Here is a 27,815-nt window from a genome sequence, read left to right as displayed (position 1 = left end):
ATGTGAGATTGAAAAACAAGCAGCGAGGGTGATGCATTATCAAGCCTATAATGCATCCTGATGAATCGCTTGCTGTGAAAATAAGACATGTTTGGAAAATATACCCCTATTAAATTAGCTGTATTCACTAATACACCTAACTTACACATATCATGGAGATAAAGCACTTCAGGCTGGAAAGTTGTCTTTTAAAAAGTACACACGGAGAGCAAATCCAAAAAATCACTCATTGCTCTATTATATGCAAATCCACAGCTGAAACCAAAACATTGGAAAATGGATTTCCGAGGAAAACAATTCAGGTCCATGTGTGGCGCAGTAATCTAGTTTTATTTCTAACAAGCACAAACTGCCAGCCTTCTGAGATACGTCTCCACATATATCATTCCTTTGCTTTGGGACACAGTAAATATTATGGTTTGACACCAAGTTATCGCCTATCTCTTATCATCGTTTTATTGCTCCAGTGGAGTCATTCAGCCCAGGTTAAAGTACTTCCTGGTGTAAAATATGTCTGACTGTATAGCTTTGACACAGCTTCTTTCAAAATTAGTCAGTGGACTGTAAAGTGTGCTAGCAAAAATGAAAAATGATGCCAAAAGCCTCCAGTGTGCACAGGAAGATTCTGATCTCTTTTTAAAAATTACTGGGACAGCAGTCGGAAAATGTTAGATCCTCCAAGAATACGTCCTTGCTACTATCCTGACTTTTTTGAGTAGCACTATGATTTCATTTGATTACATCAAGCAAAAACCTGCACATGTCACAGTGCAGTGTATTGTGCTCTCTAGCATCGAGCTAATCAAAAGAAGATGAGCAAGCAGTTAAATAACATACTATACATCTGTTTATGGACAGACAAGCAAGTGAAATTGTGGCTGCAGTCAAAAAAGAAAATCAGAAGTATTTATCTAAATTAACTTCAAAAGATGTGAGTATGCAGAGTAAATTAATCCTTATGGCTCATGTTGCATTACGCTAACAAACCACAGCTGTGCTTCTGCAAAAATGGCTCAAGCCCCACATCTGTCTGCGGGTTTTGTGGGGGTTCCTTTTAGGTACAAATTGTTGAAAAGTACACTCGTAAAAGAACTAAAATAAGTGTACTAAAAGAAAAAAGGCGAGTTGTTTCGTTAAAAAAAGGTTTTCTTCAATTGCGGTACGGTGACTGAGTGGGTAGCACGTCCGCCTCACAGTTCGGAAGTGCAGGGCTTGATAAAGGCTCCGGCCTTCCTGTGTGGAGTTTGCATGTTCTCCCCATGCCTGCGTGGGTTTTCTCCAGGTACTCCGGTTTCCTCCCACATTCCAAAAACATGCATGGTAGGTTGATTAGACGCTCTAAATCAGGGGTGCTCAAACTTGTTTCTGGAGGGTCGGTGTCCCGCATGTTTTCCATTTTTTACAGGTGCCATCTACTTAAAATAAAATAGACCATCAGTAAAATTTACTTCACATTGTATTATTTGGAGAATGAGTATAAATAAAATCATCTGTTCATAATGTGTATCGTGTGATCTCATCAAATAAATGATGGAATCCCCCTATTAAATACTTTATACACTCAGATTCATATTTACAGTACAGTCATTATTGTTTTGCAGATTTTCCTGTTTTTCACATTGATGAAACTGGTGTGTTTTTTTTTACTCTATTGACATTTTAAATGTTATTTTACAGGAATGGACCGGAATTTAAAGCTTACAGTGGACATGGGCGCAGTTTGGCGCTCAAAAATTCACCTATTCACATGGAGTGGGCGGAATCTAATATTGTTTGCAGAAAACTATTATTTCATAATGTGGCAAATGAGTCAGGAAATTAGCTTTTAATTTAGGTGGAAAAAATACTGTCTACAGTAATGTCTTTTTAACTGAGACAATGAATGGTTACTGTTAGCCATAAAACATGCAAAAAAAAAAAAAAGAATTATTTGCTTAATATAATTTCTGCAGCATAAGGTGAAAGTGCCACCTACGCACACACTCACTCATTCTGCACACCGTCCATAACTTGCTCATGCAATCACAAATTTAAGATTATATTGTAGTGTCTCTTTAATTGAGATGGTTACTGTCAGCTCTAAATTTTCAAAACTTACACACTCCAACAAACTTACACTCTACGAAACTTGCGCAGTGGCACACAGGAGGTGGAACTTCCATTGACACATGCTTGCTCGTTTTGCTCCCAGACCCTGACTCGCTCATCGTATCACAAATCTAACAGCAGCTGTGTTAAATTTGATTGACAGTGAGCAGAGGAGGCTAGTTAAGACGGCAACTGCTTTTCCACATGTCATTTCACTAAACAAGGACAAAACAAGGCATCAAAAACAGTGGAATCTGAAAAAGCTCAGTGGAACATCACAAAACCTTTTCTACGAACGCCAATTCGTATTGTCACCGCATGGATCCCATCATCATCAGAATTGTTGACACGTACATACAGGTCATGCATACATTGTGTGTGTGTGTGCATGTTTCGATGTATGCTGTTGTATTTTTAAGGGCACAGCAATAGCTGAAGTGTGAAGTGTTTTCAAGTGTCTAAAATGCTACTTACGTGTTTTTGGATCATAGTTTGTGGTATATGTATGGTTTGGCATAGGCAGTTATAATCACTTTCAGGAGAGCATCTATCACTTGCAGGAGTGTCACGATTGGCAGTCCCCCTTTTTCATTATTCAAGCAAGTTTGTGCAGTGCAATAGTGCCGCTGGGATCAAAACAGCCCTCAAGCACGATGATCCCACCACCCTGCTTGACAGTAAAGTGTTCTTGGGTTTGAAAGCTTCAACTTAACTCTCCTGCTAACAAAAAAACAGCATAGACCAGTATGGTTTTGTTGTGCCTTTGTGCTCACCGAAACAGCAACATCAGCAACAGCAAAACAAGCCATCCAAGATTCAAACAGCCGAGCCTTCAGTCACTGGTCAACCAACTGAGCTATAAGAATTATCCCCTAATCTTAAAGTTCATAAACTCACTTTTACATATTTCTGTAATATCCCGCATGTCTGCATAGAGCATAATTTCAGGCTTTCTGACAGGTCAGATTAAGAAGTTTTAAAATAAACCTCACTGGCTCCCATGAGCGAAAAGACTAGATAAGTACAGCAACTGACAAGCTTAGCAATTTTATGTCCTTTATCCTTTTCTCTGGTCCCTGTCCTTGGCATGGGTATTGCTAAGAGAATCATGCCTACTTAGCACTGTTACCCCTCTGTCAAAGCAATATAGATCATCCTTGTGTTAATCCCAGAGAGGCTGTAGAAAATATAATTTGTCAAACATGTGGACAGTGTAAACTGACAAAAACGCTTCAGTTCCTTCACTCTTCCAGGCTAAATTAGCCTTCCTAAATAAAATTTGCAATCATGGATAAAGAGTAGATTACATCAGTCTGAATTTCAGAAGTTGCCACAGCAGCTAAAAATGTTAATACAAGTTCTTCGCTCGAAGATACTGCCTCCTTGGAGAATGAACACAAGCAACGTGAAACATGAAAAAAAGACAGCAATACGAGTCGCAAGAAGCTCACCAAGCCAAAGAATCACTTTTAGGTTGCTTTATTCGTACTTATGTTGCGTGAGAGAACAGTTTGCATGTCTTTTGAGAAAACCTACATCACGATCTAACTTACTGTCAAATGAGCAACACTAAGAGCGCTGAGGCTGACTGATTAAATGTCTGTCAAGAACCATCTTGCTGGGATGATTATAAATGTGGGGGTGGGGGGTTTATAGAATGATCAACTAATTGTTATCAAGTGTCTCTGCAAACAAACTACAGGAGGAAATGTTGATCTTATTATGGATTCTAAAAAGCTAATATGCTATATATTTCATTTAATAACTATATCAATGTCGTGAAACTGTAGGCTACTGCAGGTTGTCAATTGTTAAATTTCCTCTTGTTTTCATTTTAAATCCTAATCTTCATTGCTATTTGTGTCATTCCCATTTGGCTATAAGTGACTATTCAATGTCTGAGAATTTTGAAGGCCTCTGGGATGGCAAGAGGGGAACAACATCAGCAGATATTGGGTCAAAACAAGCAGTGACGAGAGGCACAGTCTGCCAACGCAAAACCCTCTTGGCATGGATGACACCACTGAGCACCAAATTGCCAGTGAGTCAGATAATATTGTGACTCAATGAATCTAAAATCCCTGTTCCGTGTTTGCTTATTCCTGAGTGGTCGCTTTTCTATTAGACTTATTTGAGGCCATGCGGCTACAATGGAACCTCCTCTGAAATTGTTTTAAAAGGCAGGCCGTGATATGACCGTCTTCTAGTTGGCCGACAGATCGAGGTATTTCTAAAGCGATCTAACAAAGAATTCTGCTGCACGTGCCTATTTCCTGATCATAAAGCCAGCGAGTGAGACAGAGCTAACCACTCATGAGTATTTAAATACAGTACAGTGGTACCAACTTAATTAATTCCTTGACCCCGTTTGCGAGTTGCTAGTGAGGTAATTTCCCATTAAGATGAATGCAAATGCGATTAATCCGTTTTAGCCCGATCTCTAATTTTAATCGGTGTGTGGTTCGCTTTTTATGTCCAATTTGAGAAACGCTCCAATACAACAATGCAATAAAATGCAACACATGACAAAGAATACTGAAGTAGTTGAACTTTTTCCAGACGGCCGTTGTTAAAATTGTGATTGGAAGAAGCGTGTGTGTAAGTGGACCTTAAAGCTGCACACGCAACAGCTTTCTATCTGCTGCTGCAAAGCAGACATCAAGTTTTATGTGAGTTTTTTGCGGCATTTACAACCAACAGTTGAGTAAAAAAAAAAAAAACAGCACAACTATTGCAAGGAGCAGAAGCAACGATGGTTAAATGGCGTGAGATGCAGAACACTGATCTGTGGACTCATCAATGCTGAAGACGGTTCGTATAACGAAATGTATGGAACTAAAGTCAGTTTTTCTTCCAAAAATTGATGCAGAACTTGAAATGTTTGTAATTTTTTACAATACTACTAAACCATATTTACAGTTTCACATGTATTGAGTGAAACAGTGAAGCTTAGGGTGAAATTTTCAAATGCGGCTGCACCGCTCTCTAGGTCCATTCACTTGAACGACAGGTCTCCAGCACCAGCCCGGAGCCTCGCTGCTCCCGTGGCCCGACTGCCTTGGCTTTCGCCTTAGGGTGAGGCGGCTTGGCTGGGACTTCTAACACCAGAAAGTGAGGACGGCGAGCCGTAGAATTGAAAAGGCGGCCAATTGAATGAGATTTAGTTCTCCATTCTGGTGTCGAGCTTTGTGCTTTATGTACCACTTGTGAAATCACTATTGTACAATTTCCTCCATGGTACATATGAAATTGTATATATGGTTAAGTATTGAAAAACTAAATATTGTGTACAGCATACGCTGTATTTTTGTTTTGTTTCTGCGCATTTGACTGAACTTTTCGATGTCGACTCATCATTCAAAGGCAATTCCTATTTTCAGTTGAGACACACAAGGACTTATCGTCATGCAGGTGCAAGGGGATCTCCAATTGCCCATGTTACATGCATGACTGCATCAGCTCTTAGGGGACATCTTGCAGTATACCTGCCATTGTCATGCACAGACTCCATCGAGTCTATTCCTGTTCCCGCAATGTCAAGCATGGCATACTCTGGCGTACAGCACTTCAACTGCCCTGTTTTTAATGCAAATAAGGGACGTTGCCACAATTGGCCGGGAAAGGCTTGTTCCATCACACAACGGAGTTGGCGACCTGTTACGCCCAATTCTACCTCTGCAAAGTCTAATAAAATCCCAAAAGAAAGAGTTTGAAAAGCGAATCTCATTAGAATTGAGCCTGACAGACTAACTTGTACTGATTATAGTCCGAGGTGGCTATAACTATCTCACTAATCAGTCGCTAATGAATTTCATGAGGCTAAGTGGGACCCATACCTATAATACGCTTGCATTCCAATTACACCACGTACACCTATAATACGCTTGCATTCCAATTACACCACGTACCGATGTGCCAATCAAAATGCTTTCATATTTTAGACCAGGCATAGGCAACTAAAATGATGGAGGGGGGCAAAATTTTTCATCCGCGCTACCGCATGCTTCCTAATCAGATGTACCCGGCGACTGGTTTGTTTTAGGTGCCGAGGACGGCCGGGCCCCGCTGACACCGACGGCTGCGGGGCTGAGGGAGGGGGAGTAGCGAGGGCGGTCGAGCCCAGCACTCCCCTCCCCGCCCCGGCCCGCCGGCTATGACAAAAATGCCATTTTAAATCTGGACAGAATATGTGCATATCAGTTTTTTTTAACCAGTGTATATCACTGTAACTTAATACATTTAATCCTCAATGCATGTATTAAAAGATTCAGCCTTCAACAAAAAAGTTTCAACAATCCCCAAAAAATACACTAATTGCTTGTTTCTTTTTAAAGTCCATATCATAAATTGTATTGTTCAGACACGTCAATAATCCAAAATGATTTACAGTCAGTATGACAATCTATTATTAAAAATCCAAATTCTGCTGTACGAGCACACCACTTTGAATAACAAAGAAGCTCATGTCTACCATTTCAACATACTCTCAACGATCAAATCAGCCACACTGCAAAAATGTCAATGGGCCTTGACAATATGTACCTGTCACTTCATTGGCGCTAATGCATTAGCCTCTAAAACCTCTGACAGACTGTGCAGACAGCTCTCCACACATTCATGTGCTCTGTTCTCTCAGATGCCAGATGTATGTGGTCACAAAAGTTAAGACTCCTGACCAAAATGCATTTTTTAAAGCAGGAAGCAAAAATGACCATTCACAGCCACAACATTGTGACTTCTCACACAATATGAAAACACCCACCTATCCATTTTCAATACTGCTCACTATGACATAAAGGATGCAGTTGACCGAGGGCCTAACCCAGCTACCTTTGGATAAGTCAACAATTTATTATTGAGGTTACACTTTACAATGACATAAATCTTTTCAGCATCATGCCATTTTGCTGATATTTGGTTTGCTAAACTATTCCAGTGTTTTTCTTGTTTACTTTTTGCAGAATCATATTTATGTCCTCATGTAAATAATATGTGAGGAGAAATAAGTTTTGAGTGCATATTGTTTTTGTTTCAGTATGAACGTATCTTTCTTTTGTAGTAAATAATAAAGACGCTTTCTCTGGTATAATGTTTGATTTGTTTTACTTGCTTGGCTCCCCAGCGAGTGAGGATAACAATTTTTGCTTAAAACAAAAAAGACTGCATGGAAAAAACACAATAGGGCAGTTAAAGTATGCAAATATAATTTGTAGGATCCACTGGATTTTTTACCAAAGGCAAATGCATTAAACCAGACAAAGAAGCTAAAAGAAAGCAAAAGCATGAATATTATTGGTTTTTTTTTAAATAACGTTCATTTGAACTTTCTTCAGCATTAACGTTTTTTGAAGCATCAGACAAATCCAAATGCTAATTAAAATCACGTCAATTTGACACATTTTAAAGACATGCAAATTGATCTAAGGTTGGCTTTTTCAGAAGCAGCCATTAGTTATGGTTGCTTTGTTGATGACATCATTGGACCGTGATGAAAGATGGCAAATTTACAAAGGCTAATGCTGGTTTTTACTTTGTAAGTGCTTCAAAGTGGCGTGGAAGGGTACGCATAGCATTTGAGTTCACATCTAGTTTGCACCAGAACTGTCAAGGGACTTACAAATTGAAGTTGCCACCTGCTAAATATTTAAGATGTTTGGTTACACATAGTGCCAACTACCAAGGCTAAAGAAAGTCAGAAAGTAGGAGGGGACCAAAGGAAGTGAACCCCTTTGACAGATTTGTCGTAAATTTAGGATGGACAATTCAGCCCTCTATCATTAGTTACGAACAAATTAACTTGGTTCAGGATAGCATTCTCAATTTCCCACCACCACCAAATATTTATGTGCTGAGAACTGGAATGTTCTAGCGAGCTGATTTTTTAATTACCGTCATTTTTTTTTCTCATACTGTGTCAGGTTGAATCCGACTGAAATAATGAACAGATTTATTCGGATGAAGACCTCTTCTAAGACACGATGGAGTCACAGATGAGTGCACACAACACTGCATCAGTGTGTTTTAACTATTTCAATGACCAACATTCCACTCTAAAAAACACATAAGATACATTGGGAACCACAACACACACATTGATTTCCCTGATTTCCTCACACTTATAATTAATTCAATCACTGAGTTCATAGCTGTAATAACCAACCAATTACTAGTGGCCAAATGGATTTAGTGGAAATGTATGTTACTATATAATGTATTATATTATGAATTTAAGGAAGGGGGAAAAAATCATTGGACTCAATGAATGAAAAGCAACAATGCAGGCTTCCCACTCCCACTTTAAGGATAATGACGGTACAAGAGATTGAGCAAAGTGTCCACCTACTCAATGTGTTTTACAAAATTGTTATGGCAAAGTGTGCAGATTGACATTCAATCGCGAAGCAATTGAGAGGGCTCGTAATGGTGGGTGGCGGTGCTTCAGCCATAAATACCTAGTTTTGGAAACGGAAGGTAGAGGAAATAAATATTCGCCATGGACACAAAAAGAATAGACTCTTTGGGACGAAGGAATGTGGATGATAGACTGGTTGCTGGAGAGATGCTGAATTTACACCTGGTACTAAAGATAAAGAAAGAAAAGGTAATAAAGATAACCAGTCCATTGCTATCAGAGAAAAAGTTAGTGGACGGTCCTCCGATAGCAACGTGTTAAACTGTGTTTTAGTTGTTAGTTTTTGAGTTTAACAAAAAAAAAAAAGAAAAAACTGCATCATTTGTTCTATTGCCTTCTCAACTGAGGCTCGGTTTGATCCATCGATGATGTACAGGACCACTGAGGTGACTTTTACGAGGACTACGGATAAAAACCTTCCATGGCTAGAGTCCCCGCGGCAACATAAACTGCTGGTGTCTTCTGAAAAATCCTGAAGGATAAGCCATATCCAGATGTGCAAGGGCCGACAGCATGGGATGTGCACAAAGTACTTAGAGATGTCCAATGACGGATATCCTTACTTGATCCCTTTTTGGATCTTGTTAAGCTTATGGATAAGACGAAGTGACACACGATTGGATATTCCACTGAGGAATACCACCGAGTGTATTCACTGGAGCGTTCCTCGATTAAATAGAACTGAGGAACCTTTTTTTTCAGTGTTTTCAAGAAAAGAAAAGAACAGCTTCACTGTGCAATGTTTTCTCATTCACTGTGCCATTTTTCAAGCCAAACTGTCAAAGTCGTGCTCCAATACCAGAGAACCGCCCTTCCTAATTGCTGCTTGATGCTGTGCAGGTATTTTTCTCTTATGGATTTGATGCTCTATATCCGGGGACAATGTTATCAATTTTCATCACTATCTAGTGAGAAGTGGTGCCCTGCAGCTTTATGGCACACCGTGTCAATTAAGATCATACAATATTGCTACTGCGAGGCCTTGAACTATGGCAAACATCATTAATAAACACTGAGTCAGCCCCCATCATACTCGAGCTGTCAAACCTGAGTCTTCTACTGTGAAGACCAGAGCATTCTCAAGGTGGATGCAGACATTTGACATGTCAGATGCAGTTAGATTATTTAGATTTGACTATAGATCTAAATTTTAATGTAAGAACTGAACTTTGTTTTGGCTGTGAATGTAAATAAGAGCGGAAGCATTTGCACATGCTGGTCAGTGGTTCATCAATTTGCTGTAAACAAATACACAGTCAGGAAATAACGTTAAAAAAATAAATGAATAATAGTCAAAATGTTAAACAAAGCATATGTTCCACTTAATTGATGGATTAAAGTCTTTGCACAGATGACAGGACTTTATTTGCCCTTAGAGCTGTTTCTGCGTTCAGCCTGTTTAAAACTGCCAGTGCCTTTGGGGCAACAACTGATTCATGGTCATGAAACAAAAATTTGCAAAGTCAGCAAGAACCGTACTGGGACAAACTCCAACATTAAAGTTATTTTTTTCCCCTCCCTCATTCAGTGATGTTTGATTTAAGTTGAAGGTCTCTTACGCTGAAAGTAACATTTCCCAAGAAAGTACGTATAATTCAGACATCACTGTAGATGCACTAAAGCCTAAAACTTGTGTAAAGCTCAGAAGCGCAGTTAAATTGAAATATTCATGAGACGAATGTTATTTAGAATAGTTCCACAGCGACCAGACAGGTGAAAATCTACTGGGATGTCGCACTGTACCTAATGTGCGTTACTGCAACGATAAAATGTCACAATCACTACCATTCACCCTTGTTTCTTTGGCACATTTAATAAGTCATGTGTTCAAAGTGAAAGATGGATGGAAGGTTGAAAACGTCCTTACCTTTCAAAAGTAACACCACAGACAGCTGCACAAGGATATGCAACATGTTTCTTGGAGTGATGCGAGCGGAACTCACCCCAAAATAAAATCAAGGAAGAAGGTCTTAATTTAAAGGAAAAAGGTGCGTTTGCTGCATCCTTTTAAAAGTGACAAAAAAGGAGCAAACGCTGCAAAATTGTTCAAGTTCTGCAAAAATGCTCAACAAAATAATTCTAAAATAAACCTTTATAAACGGTGCCTTTGTTGTTGGGTTGTTTGTCGTCCTCTTTGACTTGGATATGAAGAGAGGGAACTTTGCGGCTCTTTTAATCATGTCGAAAAAAATAAAAATGGATTAAATGCTGGCTTCATATTTAAGATCACGGTGACGTGTCCCAAAAAAGCAAAATGTGAGAAATGTGTTGAATGGCGTCCCCTCAAAGCATCACTTCGTCTTTCGTAGGCTGCAGAAAAAAAAAACTGCACTCCCCCGGAAAAAAAAGAAGACAGTCAAGTCCAAACACTGCATATCATCCCGATCCCATGAAAGCTTTCAAGTCCGGATGAGAACTCCAGCTGCTCGCACTGTACGCGACGCAAAGATGAATTCAAATGCCGCTTCCAACCCACTTTGACATCAGGTGCCTCAAATATTCTCCGAAAGTCCGACTTCAACACAACGTCGTGCGTGTGCAGCGTGCGTGTGCCGGCAGGTTATTGGCCAAAACTCGTCGAGAAAAGAGAAAGAAGCCAATAGCGGGGATAGTAAGTTGTATTGACACACATCAAGGGGGCTAGCTCTCCACGAATAAATACAAATACGTACACGCGCACACAAACACGCGCACGCACACTCACTCACACACGCAGGCCAGGTCTTCCATACAATAGTGACGTATTCGTGCATCACATGGAATTAAAATACAATTCAATCCGCTTGTTGTCAGGAGTCATTTAATAACGCTCACTCATTTGGAATATTACCGGCTGAGCCTCTGTGTCTTTTATGAGGAGATTGTAAACTTGTCCCGCCAAGTGAAATGAACGTGCACTTCTTGGAGGGTACGAGCGACCCCTTGTGCTGTGACTACTCAACTGACATCCGAAGTGGGGTCCAAGCGCTCTGGCTGATAACATCGTGGTTATCATGACAAAGAGGTGAGGAAGTCAACAGATGAGACCTGTGTGAACAAGAGAAAGTCACTGCATGCATTTTAATACTGATTTATTTGATTATTTTATTGCATTCAATGTCTTAATCATAATGCATCATAGGATTAAATGTTCTGTTTTAGCCCATAAATCATATTTCCACAAAATCTTCGAATAATCGTAATAATTTGGAATTTTAGGGAAAATGTCAAATCAGTGGGCACCTTGGTGATGTTTTAAAAATCCACAAAGCGATTTTGTAGGGATCATCATTGCACGAGACACCAAAAAAGAATTGGTTTATACTTGTGAGAAAAAGAAAATGTCGAAAAGAAATAACTAGTTTTTGGTTTAATTTTATAATCAGCCTATTTAACAATGTACCAAAATGTTGTTTCGATGTAAAAGAATAATGGAAGATGACAAAAGCATTCATTATAGAAATATCAGATAAGTTGAGCCAATTCATGTTTTTCTTTTCCAAACACTGTGTCTATTTTTATTTTGTCTTCCTCTTGCAATATGACCTGTGAGACTCCTTTGATCACATTTAAGATTTACTATATAAGGGTTGCAAATTGTATACAGTATTGTTGGCAATAGAAATAAATTTGTCATCATTGCAAATAATACCTAAAGTGAGCATACGCAGCACAGAAGATGGATGCATGGATGAGAGGACATTTTAGAAACTACAACCATGATATCAGACTCAAAGTGCTTCTTCTTCCAACCTTACTTTGGACACATCTGTTTGGTGAGTTTTCATTCAATTAGTTTCAGGAAAACAGGTACTGCTTCTGCCAAGATGTGTGCAATTTGATGCTGGAAACTTTCTGCAAAAAGCATTAAAAGTCGGAGTAGCATAAAGTGTTGATGGAGAGAAGTCCACTTGCTCGTTTTAATGGTGAGCTGGTGGGCTGATGTAGTCATTTAAAAATAGTTCCTTCTGACGATCCAATAAATCCCTTGAAACCCAGGCCATACTGAGGTCCACTGAACAGCTGGAAAGCAATTAGAGCAACATGCAGTGCCCGGGTGGCTTAGGTTACATATTGTGTAGCTGCAAGTCATTAAAAAATGTCTGAACTCCTTGAGGCTTTCCATATGGAAATTAAATTTTCCAGGCCAAATTACTGAGGTGTTGGCTGCTGTAAAAACACGTACATCATCCATCTCCTGTCCGAGAAGGACCCGCACAAACCTGGCATGCTCTTTGGGAGCAGCAACATGAAAGTATGACATCAAGTAGATTGTGTGTGAACAGATGTGGCATTTAGATCGTAAGACTGACTGAAGACTTTGATGTTCGGAAAAAAAAGTCTGAAGTCTGTGATGCCTTAGAAGCTCTCATGCCTTGGAGATCGACCCAGAGAAGGAAATGCCACATGGGTCAGGATGCACAAAAATATGTTTGCGTCCTTAACTTACCTTTGTGCAAGTGCATTAAAAACAATTGGGGTGAAATTTCCATTTTCCAATAATTACATTTGTAATAATTATGTGCATGTGTGTGTGTGTATTCACGTTATTGAGCTTTGTTGAAAATATGGTGTTTGAGGAGAGTTTAGGGAAGCAGAATCTCAAATTTTAGAAGTAAGACCTGTGGCGCTGTCACCAAACGTCTAAAATTTGGTGCTTGGAATGGACCGCAGGCTTGCATCAGATGATCGCATGAGCATCAGTGAAGGGGTGTCAGATAGAGGAGATGTTATGGTGAGGCCAAGCCTTGATGTGGAGGAATTTATAGGTCATTAGGAGAACTTTGAAGACTAGTGAAGGCGTTCGAGTGTAGAGGTGATGAGCTGCCAGGGCTTTGAGCAGGCGATAACTCTGGCAGTGGAGTTCTCGACATACTGGAGCTGCTCCAAGACCATGCAAAAGCCACCCGTACAGCAATTCCGTTGCACCAGTCCAGAAGAGAAGTGATTAGTGAGTGATGGGCGTGGTCAGAACAAATATTTAAAGTGAAATAAGGCTGACTCGGTGAGGGATTTGATTATCCTCGGATTGCAGGCTTCAAAAAAAAAATTAAAAATTAAAACAGTGACAGTTATTCTCGCTCAAGTCAGCCTTATGGTGGTAAGGTCAACTTGAAGAGAAAATTCAAGACCATGAGGACAAATACAAGTGGTGCTTAAGCATTTAGACTTGATGGTACTCCTCTTTAAGTAGAGTCCTTCACCTTTACATACAGTACAGATGTCAAGGCAAGATTTGCACGGCATCCAGCCATTCATTATCTGAACCGCTTCTCTTCACAAGGGTCACGGGGGTGCTTGAGCCTATCCCAGCTCTCTTCGGGCAGTAGACGGGGGACACCCTGAATAGGTTGCCAGTCAATCGCAGGGCACACAGAGACGAACAACCATTCACGCTCACACTCATACCTAGGGGCAATTTAGAGTGTCCAATCAACCTGCCATGCATGTTTTTGGAATGTTGGAGGCAACCGGAGTACTCGGAGAAAACCCACGCAGGCACGGGGAGAACATGCAAACTCCATACAGGAAGGCCAGAGTCGGAATAGAACCCACGACCTCTGCACTGTGAGGCCATCGTGCTAACCAGTCGGCCATGTGCCGACGATTTACATGGCAAGTTGCGGAATTCAGAAGAATGGTTTCATTGGGCAGCCGCCGATGTTAATGTGGGTTTCTCCAAACATCCCGAACAGTACCTGAGTGCATTGCAGTTGTTCACATGGAAGACGTTTGTCCAGCTGATGTGGAATCAATTCCCACCCAATAATGCTGTATTCAATTTGATTAATTGGTTGATGGTGAGAGAGAAAGAAAAGGAGGCTATTAGTTTATTGGGATGTATGAACAGATCGAATAAAATACTGCATAAGGTTAATTGAAGATATCTTTTTTTAGTTGCTATGGCTCACCCTATGACCTTCAGTAACCCCCCAGGCCATACACTCCTACTGTTCTTTGTATTGAGTCTAATGAATCATTCCATAAGTCTTTTGGAGAGGTATCCTTCATCCATGACCTTAACCAGCCACAGTAGCTTTTCCTCATGTCGGTTGGGGACAAGGAGGCCCAGATTCATCACAACCTTTTATTCTTCACTCTTGGTCTATCTGATCTATGATAGCATTAATAATAGCTGCTGTGGAATACCCTGTCGCCCTCTGTGCCTTGCCCACCTCCAGGCCTGTGCAGATCTCCACCAGCCATTCGTAGGCTATTAAAACTGTATTTACTTATCAGCCTCTCTGGGTCTGTCACTTCATTTTCAAGCCTGATGCCCAGAAGGAAGAAAGCGAGTGACCTTCCTCTGGCCTACAGTGCAGTGAGTCAGAACTCAGAATTGTCTGTCCTTCCATTTGCTGCCTTATTTCTGCTAGAAGTCTTTCAAACAACAATGATGGCATCTACCATTAAATTACTGTAGATAAGACTTTGTTTTATCAACCTGTGACAAATTTAATCTTAAAGGGAACTTTTTCAGGCAAATTATTTAACAAATTTACTTGTAAACTGGCACTAAACTCCGTCTATCCGTCCATTTCCTTTACCACTTATCCTGTTCATGAGACACTGTCAAATAACCCAGCTGAGTTCGGGCAAAAGGCAGTTTACGTTCTGGACTGTTCGCCAGTCAATCATAAGGCGCATATAAGGGCAACAACCTTGAACCCTTCATCCTCATCTACACTCCGCCACTGAGTGGTAATTGAACCAATGCTGGCTCTACAGAAGTCAGGTGAATGAACCGTGACAGTGACTGGAGTTGAACCCAAGCGCAAAAATAAGACTAAGGGTCTTAACTTTGTGCCTGGGTAGAGTTTTTAGGCACAAAGGGGCATTTGCGCTGTTGTGGGAGTGAACACAGATTGCTTGTTTCCTAGCCAATGGAAGCAGCTCCCCTAATTTCTTTTAAATTCAGCATTGTCCAGGCACATAGTTTTTGACATTTTACTCGCTAGAGTGAGGAAGATCAAATCACAAAAAGCATATGAGTTCATAAGGAAGTGCAAGCACACCACCGTGGACAGGTGGATGATCACAGATTACCGCGAATTACCGTGAAATGGACACTTGGAGCCAGCCTTCCACCCCGATTGTTCGTGTCCGTCTGTGAAGTAGCCTATACAGCTACTTAAAAAATGTAATAGGATCCAACTATTTTTTTTTTCAATCAATCAAACAGTTATTAGTGAACAACTTTTATGTTGAGCACTCAACACAATCAAAGGCTAAATATTGGATTGAAGCTTACTGTACATGCACGCAACTCTCAATAGTGTTGAAGACAACACCACAGCTCCATAACTGCTGCTTTCACTTTATTTTACGGACAGCATTGCTCTGTTGGTAGAGTGGTAAATTTTCCAACCCGATGGTTTTGTATTTAATCAAGTGTCCTTTTGCAAAACACTTAACCTCCAGTTGCTCGGTGATTGTGGAGTGTGAAAGCTCTTTGAGTACCTTAAAAAGTGCTGTACAAGTGAAAGCCTATTCATATTATATTACTTCACTGTTACAGATATTACTTATTTATTTACAGTATATAATTTGTCTTTTTTCATTTACAATACTTAATGCCAGTGATGTAGAGTAAATAGGCAGAACAATTAAGTGCTTTTCCACTAGATGGCAGAAAATACACCAAGCCACATTCCCCTTATCCTACTAACTACAGTCTTGGGTGTGCCAGAGCCTATTCCAAATAATTTTGGAAGATATACCCTGGACTGGTCGCCAGGCAATCACACAGCATATATAGACAAACAACCATTAACATTCACGCCTAAAGACAATTGAGAGTCTTCAAACTACCTTACGTGGATGCTTTTGGAATGTGGGGGAAAAACTGGAGCAAGCCCAGCTAGCACATGGAGAACAGGCAAAACTCTACACAGGGAGGGCAGAGCCCAAAATTGAACCCCCAACCTCAGAAATGTGAGGCAGATGTGCCAGCCATTACACCACTATGCCGTCATTGGACGTATAATTAACCTTTTTATTTATACAAAATCATAGCTCATGGCACACAAACTGAATTATTTAATATGTGAGTACACCAAGAAGAGATAAACATTATTTCACGATATGTATACTTACCTAGAATATGTATACATTTCTTTTAGTTCTAAATACAAAGAATGAGTGAAACTTGAAAGCAAATGTACTTTCCAATTATTCAGCCATCCATTTTGCTCATTAGGGTCATGAGAGAGGTAGAGCCTATCCCAGTTAACTTAACGCGACAGTCAAGGTATATCATGAACTGATCGTGAGCCAATCATATGAATGATAAATTGCCAATTATTTTCTCTGCACCTTCCTTTTGATTATTCTCACTGCCCAATAGGAAAGTAACCATGAAAGACAATTAAGTCTTCCTCCCAGAGACATTTATGTCTTATCAGCCACAGCCATGGTCTACTTTATGTGTCCTTAACTTCAACTGACCTTTAAAAGGGCTGATTATTTCCCGCCACAATCTTCATTCAGCAATATGCACCCAACACAAAAGGATATTAGGCCTGGACTTGCTGGTCTGATAATTCAAAATCTCTCTCACAGCACTAAGCAGAAACAAACCAGAATGCTGCCCTGCTCTATTATCACTTCTCTACCTCCACATTCACCTCTCCATTGCTTCTCTAGCCACTTTCAATCAAGTGTGCAACCATTTCAAGAGCTACCGTACGTGTTATCACATCTCAAAAGTACTTTGCATTTGCAATTGCAACAATTAAAGTCTCCTTCTCGTGTCAGTCTCTCACAACAAATTACACATTGTATTTTTATTGGGCAGAATGCTTTGTGGTTTTGTAAAGCTCAGCATTGAGTCTATCCCATGTCTATATGTACATTTGATTACACAACAAAATAAACCAAAGGGGACTGAAAGTTCTAGGGGAAAAAAAATCTAATTTTACTCGTAGTAATCTGATAATCAGACATGTAGTGGGTCATGGATATCACTTACGGAACAAATAACAGTCTGATGCCCCACTTTTTTCATCCTCAAGATGATATGTTAACCAGTTAAGGATGGACTCTCTTCAATCATTTGTCGCAAACAAATTTGATCATATTTTTGCATTCATTGATGAAGCTTTAATTTAAATAAAGAGTCTATTTGCCGTGGTCCTTCTCTTGTCATTTTTCTGGTTAACTCCAGCGCTAAGACCAAAATTACTTTGTAGGCAAAAGTTCAACAGTGTAACGCATTTAATTGCTGATCTTAATCTTAATAATGGAAAAAAACATTAACTACCATACTAGTTGGTTCCGATGGACCAATAGCTTATTATAAATAAAATTCCGAGTTGAAGTCAAACGTGAATGAAACAGTGGCATAAATACAGATTGAAACATACTAACACTTACCGTGTTATACACGACAATGAAGTACTGAAATAGGCCCCTTGGCTTTTCTGCGACAAAAATGTGCAATGTCACCTTCTGTTGGGGTATTTGTGACTATGACTGGACAGAGATTTACCCAAGAATTAAAAATGGATTTATACCTCACCAGATGTCTTTGGCAGGCTTCAGAAATATCTGGACCTAGTTTGGAAAAGGTGAAATCCTGATTATTCATTTAAACTACGTTATTATTATCTTCATAATCCCTCAAAAAAAATGTAACTGACATTCTGATGTACATTTGTGTACAAGAATGCAAAGAAAAAATGTCAGAGTGAAAGGAATGTGCAAAGAGGGTGCTAGGACAGGAACTGTAACCTTCTCAGAGATAATAGAATTACACTTTTTCAAATTTTGATGACGTCATAACCCCTCCTACAGAATTACGCTTTTGTCTCCTTGTCCCCGCCTACAGAATTACGCTTTTGTCCAAAATGGCCGCTATCCCCGCCCCCTGTGTTCAAACTATCCAATCTCCAGCCACCTATTTAAAAATATATACATATTCCCTGCCCTTGAAGCGTTAATACCACGCCTACAGAATTACGCTTTTGTCGAAGTGGGCCCCGCCTACAGAATTACGCTTTTTCAAATTGTGATGACGTTGTGTGTGTGTGTGGGCCAAGCCCCCCTCCCCTGATTGCCCTCAGTAGTAAAAACAATGTGTCCCCTACGTGCGTGTGGGCCAAGCCCCCCTCCCAAACTGTATGCTTCTTATGTTAAAAACAATGTGTTCCCTGCGTGCGTGTGTCCCCATCCCAAACTGTACTTATGTCATTCATATTTTAATATCTGAAGTATATATAGCATCCAATGAAATGTTCTATTTAAATAAATATAACCAAATGAAATAATTGAAATAACATGGGTTGAAAAGAGCAGGCGTTGTTTTTACCTTTGAATAATATGTTTATTCGGTTGATATTTGCCCTTTTTGCAAACATGTCTGGACATATTCCCAGCGACATAAGTTTAAACATGGTATTGTGCATGCTTGGGGGGTTGTCCGGGCAAGACGCCGGCCATAGACACCCTCCAAGCCTGCAGCAGCCTCAAGGTGTTTCAAAAGATAGTGAGTGGCGACATCCTGTCGATCGGTGGGCAACCGTGGGCATCCGGGCGACCACCCTCCTCCTTCTTACCTTTTTGTAAAATCTGCCTAGTCATGTTTGCTTGTTCTGATTACGACCATAAGGTGTTTGAAACGATAGTGAGTAGCTCACGACATTACTTCTCAAGGTGTTTGAAAACATAGCTCAATATTGCCATCTAGTGCCTTAAGGGTAATATAGCAGAAGCCTCAATTTCACTATGAATAATCAAAGTATCAAACGTTTTAATGTTTAAAATATGACACATTCACTTATTGGTAATACCAGGACATCATGCAAATGGAGACAATACACGTAATATTGATGCCAATTATTTTATGTTATGGATCTTGATTTTACTAGTCCGGCCCACTTGGTAATTTTTTAGAAATATTTTTTTAGAAAGATTTTTCCCCATGTGGCCTCTAAGCTAAAAATGACTTTGACAACCTGTTCTAGAGAGTAATGCCTTTAATTTTTAGTGACAATAATTTATGCACTTGTGTCTGCAAATATGTAAATTGTGCAACTCGTGTGATTAATAGAAAGCTGCTTATATCTTCATTGTATCATTATAATCATTTGATATTGATCCATAACTGTAAGCGCGTTAAAATTGAAGGGCGACTCGGAACATAATTTCAGTATTGTGTTTCTACCGGGACCAAAACGTGAATGGAGCGATGGACATTTCCTGTTTTCAAAACGGCAGAGGCGACTGCAGGTGGTCGCCCATCAAATTAGTTTATTGCTAGTCCAGTTTTGGGACTATGACAGTATGACTGCTTTTTCAACATTTCATTAGGCCATACAACAGAAAGAAAACACCTAACGAGGCAAGAATTTACTAATTTGATGACCAATGAATTTTGTAACGTGCTACAATATGGAAGGTTGAAATTCGGTGAGGTTCGCAGTCAAGTTGAGAAGGGCGTCTCTGTTATCAAGATCGTATCTGGTATGCGACTTTGACACTTGGACATGAGTTATAATTGGGACAACTGATAAAAAGGAGGACGGCCAGGCTGTTGGTTGCGATTTTACCTCCCTTAAAAAAAGGCATTTTTTAAAATGCATGCATTCATTTCTCGACTGATGCTTTATTTTGTGTTATTTATTTATTACCCGACAGGCGGACTTTTTTTCATACAGCCGAATTCTAGCTCAGTGTTCCACTATACAGACTCACATGTCACACAAAGTAAATTTGTGAATAAATCATCATCACCATTTCTATATTTTTTTACTTTTTTTTTATTAGTTTTTTTCCCTAATGTCAACAATACACGGTGGGTCTCTGAAGGTTGGGAAACACTGCCTGAAGCATTTGAGGAGCCATGCCTTACCCCCACGGAAGTCGAAGGCTCAGTTATGAGTATCAGCGATTGTTGGATGCTGTCATGAGTGTGATCGGCCTCGAAGAAGTAGACGATAGTCTCGAGAACAGGTTTGCAGACCTTGAAATAATGAAAAATAACTTTCTGAAATGGTTCTTGTATCTCAGCAGCATCTTACGCAGTTAAAATATGCCATAATTGTATTTCTCCTTTTGTTTCCTGACACAGAAGACCAGAAAATGAGAGACGCATGTGCGGTTCTTTAATGGAGCTGCTGGAGCGAGAGTCCCAATCTGAAGTGTTTATGCAAGTGATCAGTTATGCTCTGTTGAAGATGGCTGAGCGAGGACATGTGGAGGCTGCTGACGTCCTTCTGCGGTACAGAGCAGATCTTAATTTTGAAGGTGAGTGTATATATGACTGCTCTTCCATGTTTTCCGTCATCTCTCTAAGTGTCTTCAAATTTTGGAAAGTGCATATTCATCAGAGCTGGGCACTTGACCCTTTTTTTCCCAGTCAGTCCCCCGCCCTCCGGTCACAATCTCTGTACCGTTCCGGCCTCAACCCTCCGACCTTATTCAGAAAAATTGTTAGCCCCTGACCCCATTTCGCCCCGTCCCCCGCCCCAAAAATGTGCGTTCGGCTGGGCCGAAGAGCCGGATGAACTGCCCAGCTCTGGTATTCAATAAATATCTTGGGTTTTTAAAGACAAAATGCAATATCGTGGCCAATCCGACAATTGATTTCAGCATATGAAACAGTACAAACAGAAGCATATCTTTTTTTTTTTGACTGCAGCTTTCAGTTTTCTCTGGAGTTCCAAAATTGGCAAAGAATGAACATGACAAATTCTATTAAAATTGTAAACTAAACTGGCTTTGTCAAGTTACTTCAAAAAACTTAAAATGGCGCGTATAAGTACATTTATTGTCTATATTCTTTTGATAGCATACCGTAAGTCTGCTGTTAGTGAACTACATTGCACGGCAGGGGGTAGCAAACTTTAGCTGTGAAAGCCATCTTTCCCCAGGGATATAATTATTGGAAAATAAAAGAATATGATTTCTTTTTCACATGCCTCTCTCTCCCTGTGTCTCCTTCTGCACATAGAGGTAATTCTGACAAACTTCCCTTGTAAAGTGTGGAGTAGACCATGTACAAATGTCCTTTGTTTCATCAAATATTTGCATTTCTTTCCTGGGTTTATTAATAATAACTGTCAAAAATAAAATATATATATGCAAGTTTCCTGGGTTCGCAAACCTTTCCACATGACTAGTGCTTGTTCTAACTTGTGAGGGTAGGTCGGGCATGCGTGAAGCAGACCTTTTTTTTTTTCCTTCTCCTTTCACAAGCACATCTATTTTCTGTCTGTTTGTCTGTCTGTAACATGCTTCACAAGTGGTTCGCATGTCTCCCTTCCAGTTCTTGTGCTTTGGAGCTGAATTGTGGGTACTCACTTCTCCTCAAGTGACATAACTTTTATATTATGGTACTTGGATTACATTCCTAACTACATTTTTAACATTTGACGAGTAACTATGTTGCAATACATTTTTAAAGTAACTCCCTCAACCTTGCCAGCATGAATAGCCAGTGTCCACTGTAAACGTGATGCAAAAACTCTCACTTAGAGAAGGCAACGCATTCTTAAATGAATGTTTTTTTTCTTCACTTGCTCAGACCCAGTGTCGTTCTACAATCCACTGCATATAGCGGTTCTGAGAAATAGACCAAACATGGTGAAAATGCTCATCGAGCACAAAGCTGACATAGAAAAAAGAGACCGGGTAAGTCAAATAATGAGTTCATATATAGTCTATGTAGCAAATCAAATGCAATACCAGCGCTGTACAAAATGTTTTAGTGTGTTAATTATTGCAGTAATGGATTACAGTGGCATAGAACTGCACTGCAATTAACTGAGGAGTAGAGCTGGGTGGTATGACGTTATATATCGTGAAGACATCATATTAATGAGGCGAGACCCCGCAACATCCAATTAGTGATAGCAAAAACGAATGTTAATGTTTTGTCAGTATGTGACTTGTGTTTGACTGTGTGACCAGTTCAGAGTGCACCTCAACTCTCGCAAAGAGTCACCTAAGTGAGGTTCCAGCTCAGCCGCCTCAGTAATGAGGACAGGTGTGATAGAATATTGATACTAGGCCTGAACGATTAATTACATTTGCAATTAAACCCCAATTTGAGAACGACATTTTATAATTGTGCCATTGACCCTTATTTGACCATGTATGTATATATATATATATATATATATATATATATATACATACATGGTCAAAGTTAAAGATTTTTAGGGGGAGGGACAGCAAAAAAAAAAATAAATAAATAAAATAAAAATTTTATATATATATATATATATATATATATATATATATAAAATTTTTATTTTATTTATTTTTTATTTTTTTTGCTGTCCCTCCCCCTAAAAATCTTTAACTTTAACTTATCACCCTTTAGATTTATGAGAGCAGCCCCTTGGATCTTGCCAGTGAGGACTCGGACCGTTTGCCCTGTCTGCTTGCGTTACTTGATTTGGGTGCCAATGTGAATGCAATGGATAAAGGAGGTGCATTCATTTTGACTTTTTTTTTTGGTTTATTTGCATTTTTGAAATGTTCTGGATAGATACGTTATCAAAATATTGCACATTTACATAAAGCTGCAAAACCCCTTGAAGATAATGTTATTTGCAAAGTGATTCACAAGTGCACCAACTGCTTGTCCTCCCACAAGCATATTTTTTGTCTACTCACTTCATATGTAGGTTGAGAATTTGAGTTATCGAAGTAGTGAATATCTGCTGTACACTGTACACTTGTCAAAACTTAATCTAGCTTTTTATCTTGAGCAACATATGCACAAATGCAGCCCTGGGAACAGCCAGCATTTTCAAAACGACCACTTTGAGACCCGATTTTGATAATATGCATTTTATTCCCAAAAACACCTCGTTTGTTGTTTGTCTCGTGTAAACAGGGTAATTACAAATTGACTTTTGTATACAAGTGATTTTTTTATGTTGCCTCTAAAGGAAAAACCCCCTTGTTTCATGCTTTGGCAAGCAGCGATGGACTAACCATCAACAACACAGAGAACATCCAGCTTCTCCTTCAAAGAGGTATTTACCGCCCTTTCCTATTATCGCTTAACCTTCTTTCTTATTCATTCATTCAAAAACATAAACATAATGATATATTCTGAAGACTTAGCAAGAGTTGCTTTCCTCCGTGTGCTGACTTATTTAGTGTGAAATAGGTACAAGAGCTGTCACTATTGAATAATTGTGGAATTGATTATTCCATCGATTATTCCGATAATCAGATGAAATGTATTTTTCTATTAAAGTGTATTACAAAAGATTTTTTCCTGTTTACTAACCAATTATTGTTTCTAGTGAAACAATATCAAAGAAGAGCGTTTGATGATGTACTCACACACCTTTTTGAAACATAAACAAGACTGAATTCTCTACCAAAAATTAACTCTGAGTTAATTTGCATATGTATGTTAATAAGGCAATGCTTCTGATGTTTCTGTCTTCCAAAAGCTGGCAAGTTTAGTTCTAATATTTTTAAACTGTTTATCATATTTGTATCCATATCCACAAAAGTTTGGCTGACAAATGTTTTTGTGACGTGACAGATTGTTGACACGCGACAAGGCTAATATGGACAATAACCTTACCATGTGACGATCATTCAAAATATTCTGAGTTTAATATTTTGATGGAAACGTTCTCACATGCCTACACTTGCGCACATACATTTTTATTACTGATGATCGGTTCCGTTTTAAAGGATGTAGCATTGTGATAGAATAGATCAGGCATCACCAAATGGCGGACGGGATGGTTCGGACCGGACCCATGGCCAATCGATGATGAATTATTTTCAGGGCGCATTCGCAAACATTTGCGCTGCAATTCTAGGAAATGCGGAAAAGGCATCACTGATTTGAGCCAATCAAATCTTTTGTTTACGATCCACTGCCAATTGCGCAGCAGACCGGAAGAGAGTGCTGCTGACAGTATGCCTTGCTAAAAGGTTAGCGAGGTCGATGCGTGTTGTTTTAAATGAATGGACGAGGAATTTAGTTTCGATCTGGCTGCTGCCAATTCAAAACCAGTGTGCATCATATGCTCCGAAACCGTCGCAACATTGCGAAGCGCCACTACGAGACAAATCACCGCCCTTTTGTGCACAGTCATCCGCTGACGTTTGAGGTGAGCGCTCAAAAACATCGAACTTCGAGTGCAGTACAACAGATTTTTACATTTTCGTTTACATCCCAGCGGCATGCAAACAAATATTCAGTATAAGTATCATGGATTTTGGGGAAACATAAAAAAACGTTCAAGTGATGGGGAAGTTGTGAAGGAGTGCTTAAATACGGTTGCACAAACATTATTTAAAGGAAAACACAAAGCCCAGATGTGTGAAATAATCTACCAAATCCCAATGGCCTTGACTCCGTTCCAACCCAGATTTAAATCACTGGCAGGGCAGTCACAAACTCATTTTTCTCATTAAGAGAAGTTAAAAAAAATATTCAAAAGAAAAAGTGGTGTCAAAGCTCATTTTGAATTAGTTTTTCATGAGGACAGCCATTTTTATTGATTGTGTACTAAACATGTTGACCTGGTTTACTTGGATAATTAGGCTTTCCGTTTTTTTAGGCTGATAACTCTTTGATTTATGAAAAAAAAGGTAAAAGGTGTTAACTCAATGTTTAGAACTTGATATATTTCTGCAGGAGATATTTTACAGTTTCTTTCTGGAAGCGGCACCCTTAAATTCTTGGAGCCACATTTTCTTGAATGTGAAATAAACGCCTTATATTTCTTTGACTGGCAAAAGTGTTTAATGGGAGCATTGCTAAATATTTAGAATATAAGTGCGCTCTGTTGAAAATGACTAAATATTGAAACTATATAAAAATGTGAACATAGGCTAGACATTTCGGGAAGTTGGACTTTGGTTCGGACCTTCTAACTTTTTAATTTTCGTCGTGGACCTCTGTGACTTTTAATTGAATACCTCTGGAATAGATCGAAGCTCACTGCATTGTCAGCCATTGCGCTGTTAATGTCAGTCACCCCACCCCCTTCCTCAAAGGTAGCACATGAAACCGGTTGGAGTGATATCTAAATTATGGAAACACTATAGACACAATAGACCAATAAACGCGTTCGAAAAGAACAGTCTCATGTACAGCACGTGTGACGTCACAGGAACATGTGAAGTTGTCCAAAATGTCCAATATGTCTACATACATGCGATACTTAATCAGCTTCAACCTTTTTTTCTGGAAATGTGATGCCACTGATGTTTGCACTTTTATTTATTACCCCCAAAAATTTTACCATTCCTTTGATGAAAGTGACAAATTAGGGCTGTGCAAACAAAAAACATTGTCGATCTGTTGCTAAAGCTGTAATGGAATAGCAAAATAGTAACAAAGTTGAAACCAGATATTGTCAGAGCAAAAGATAGGAAACCTTAATCCAAGAATCTGCACCTTCTGCACAGGTGCTGATGTCAAAGCTGTTACTGAAGATGGCGAAACAGTTGCGTCCTTGTTGGTGTTTCTGGTCAAGGAGGCGCTTGACGCCAATGCAGAGGATGCCGCCGAGATGGGTAAATTCTGCCTGAAAACCACACATTTACTACTGTCCCATGGTGTGGACCCCAGCTGTGGTGACAGCGAGTCCTCCCTGACCCAAACAAGCCTGGAGCACTTTGACCTGCTCTTTCCCCTGGCTGTGCTCCTCATCCAGAGGGGAGCCTCTTTATTTTGTTGCAACAGTGACTACTGCTGGCAAGCATACACAATTATTTTCCAGCGGCTTCAGACAGCCCTGCGGCACTGCTCAGATCCCAATTATGCCTCTAAACTCCTTGAGCAAGCCGAGTTGTTGCTGGACCGAGCAAGAGTGAACTACCCCACATCGAGCCTGTATTCCAGGATGGGAGCTCTTACATTTGGACACCACCCGCACCCATATGCGCCAGCTATACGAGATCTATACAACCGGGAGGTGATGCGTGATACGTCCCCTGCTGCTCTCAAGTGCCTTTGCAGGGCATTTATAAGGGGCCAACTCCAGCCCTGGCCACTGGAAGAAAGAATCGATGCTTTGCCATTACCAGACAGACTTAAAGAATTCCTTCTTCCTGAACGCACATATAAGCCAAAGCCCGGTTGGGACTCTTTTAAGTCGCGGCAAAGCCAGAGCTGATCATCTGCCGTGTCACAATTTTTTTTACTTTCTGTAATGTGCATAAATTAATGTGAAGCAGCTGCACATTAATCATCAACTACAACAGAACACCTACAAACCATTGAGGCGTGTGGCTCAGATCTAATTATCTGTGATTTTTATTTTACTTTTTCAATTGTGTTTACAGCAAGTTTCAAAAGGCTAATCTGTTGTAGCATCACATTTCTGACGCGATAAAAAAATTCTGTGTCTCTGATGTGAGGTTGGCTGCAATTCCTTGTAAATGTCACCAGATGGCAGTATTTCTCTTTGAGGTTTTTAGGCTGCAGCCTGTTAAAAGTTCTCCCACCATTGTATTGACTTACTTCCTCAAGGTGGTTGTGATGTGAAATGTGTTTTCTTCCCACTTAAACTGAAGTTTGACTAATAAAAAGTCACAGACTGGTGATCAAACTGTAGTGTGAGTCAAAATTGATTCAGCATATTAATTTATAACTGAGCGGTGAGAATGCAACATGACTCTGGGGACGTTGGTGTGCATGTTTGAGCCACACATGAAGTGCCTAGATAACTAAACATTGTTATTGTTCACCCCAACCATCATAGTGTAAAGGGTTCAAGTCTGTCGACTGCAAAGGTGCAGCGGGAGTGACCCATAGAAGCTTGTACTTTGGGTGGCTTCACAGTGTGCGGGTAGCTGCACTAGCTCCTGGCATGGAAAGTTTGACCAAGCATTCTTAATGCTTATGTTTAAATTTGGATGCGTTTAGGGATGATTTCTGTCCTCTATTTCCGTCCCGCCTTTTTTCAGATCCCGTTCATCTCCTCTTTGTCAACGGCACATATGAGAATCAGCGTAGGGTTGTACATAGGTTCCATACGCTATATGGTGCTTGCTTCCATGTGTGTGACAAGCAAACTAAATAGGACATTGTGTTACACAACTAACCCCTTCCTGACATTGCTGAGGCTGGAGTGGCTCCAAGGCTTGCAGGCGCTTCAGCTCCTCTTGGTTATCTAGGTCACAGCCTCTGAGGAGAAGAGCAGCAGCAGCAGCAGCAGCAGCCCTGCATGACACACGCTTCACTCTCCTGTCTGCCTCAATCTCCCTGCATACTCTTGACAAAACCTCAACACCGGCCCTGGCCGAAAGAGAGGAAGGGAGGGGGATTGCAGGAAGCACAATCTTTTAAAGATACAGAGATGACATATGGGAAGCGCACGGAAATAGCAACGCTGGCTAGCGT

At 40.0% G+C, this 27,815-nt stretch overlaps 2 protein-coding genes across 7 annotated transcripts in view; one reads left to right on the top strand and one right to left on the bottom strand.

The window, feature by feature from the left end:
* The window catches only part of LOC148344551 (transmembrane protein 132C), a 129,860-nt gene extending 118,647 nt beyond the window's left edge, over positions 1-11,213 (bottom strand). The window contains exon 1 of the mRNA XM_088299680.1: positions 10,368-11,213. Within this exon, the coding sequence (XP_088155806.1) occupies positions 10,368-10,413 (46 nt within the window). The 5' untranslated portion in view covers positions 10,414-11,213. The remainder of the gene's footprint in view (positions 1-10,367) is intronic.
* An 8,431-nt stretch (positions 11,214-19,644) lies between these two features.
* Positions 19,645-27,015, top strand: asb6 (ankyrin repeat and SOCS box containing 6). Of its 6 annotated transcripts, none has more exons than XM_088299678.1 (7): positions 19,645-19,708; positions 20,288-20,431; positions 20,550-20,725; positions 22,005-22,111; positions 22,806-22,914; positions 23,380-23,466; positions 25,877-27,015. In XM_088299678.1, exons 2-7 carry the CDS (start codon positions 20,322-20,324, stop codon positions 26,584-26,586), a joined length of 1,299 nt encoding a protein of 432 aa, XP_088155804.1. In that variant the 5' UTR covers positions 19,645-19,708; positions 20,288-20,321; the 3' UTR covers positions 26,587-27,015. The 6 variants fall into 6 exon arrangements, with proteins under 6 accessions (XP_088155804.1, XP_088155780.1, XP_088155805.1 ...); XM_088299654.1 differs by having other exon boundaries at positions 19,649-19,820; XM_088299679.1 differs by having other exon boundaries at positions 19,649-19,820; positions 20,246-20,431; positions 20,553-20,725.
* The last annotated feature ends 800 nt before the right edge of the window (positions 27,016-27,815 follow it).

This window comes from Idiotropiscis lumnitzeri, chromosome 1, assembly GCF_059441095.1.
Source record: "Idiotropiscis lumnitzeri isolate Australia: NSW breed Sydney's pygmy pipehorse chromosome 1, RoL_Ilum_1.0, whole genome shotgun sequence".
In the NCBI taxonomy this organism is placed as follows: Eukaryota; Metazoa; Chordata; class Actinopteri; order Syngnathiformes; family Syngnathidae; genus Idiotropiscis; species Idiotropiscis lumnitzeri.
Note: the sequence above shows the minus strand (reverse complement) of the source record. Positions and strands in the feature narration are given on the sequence as shown.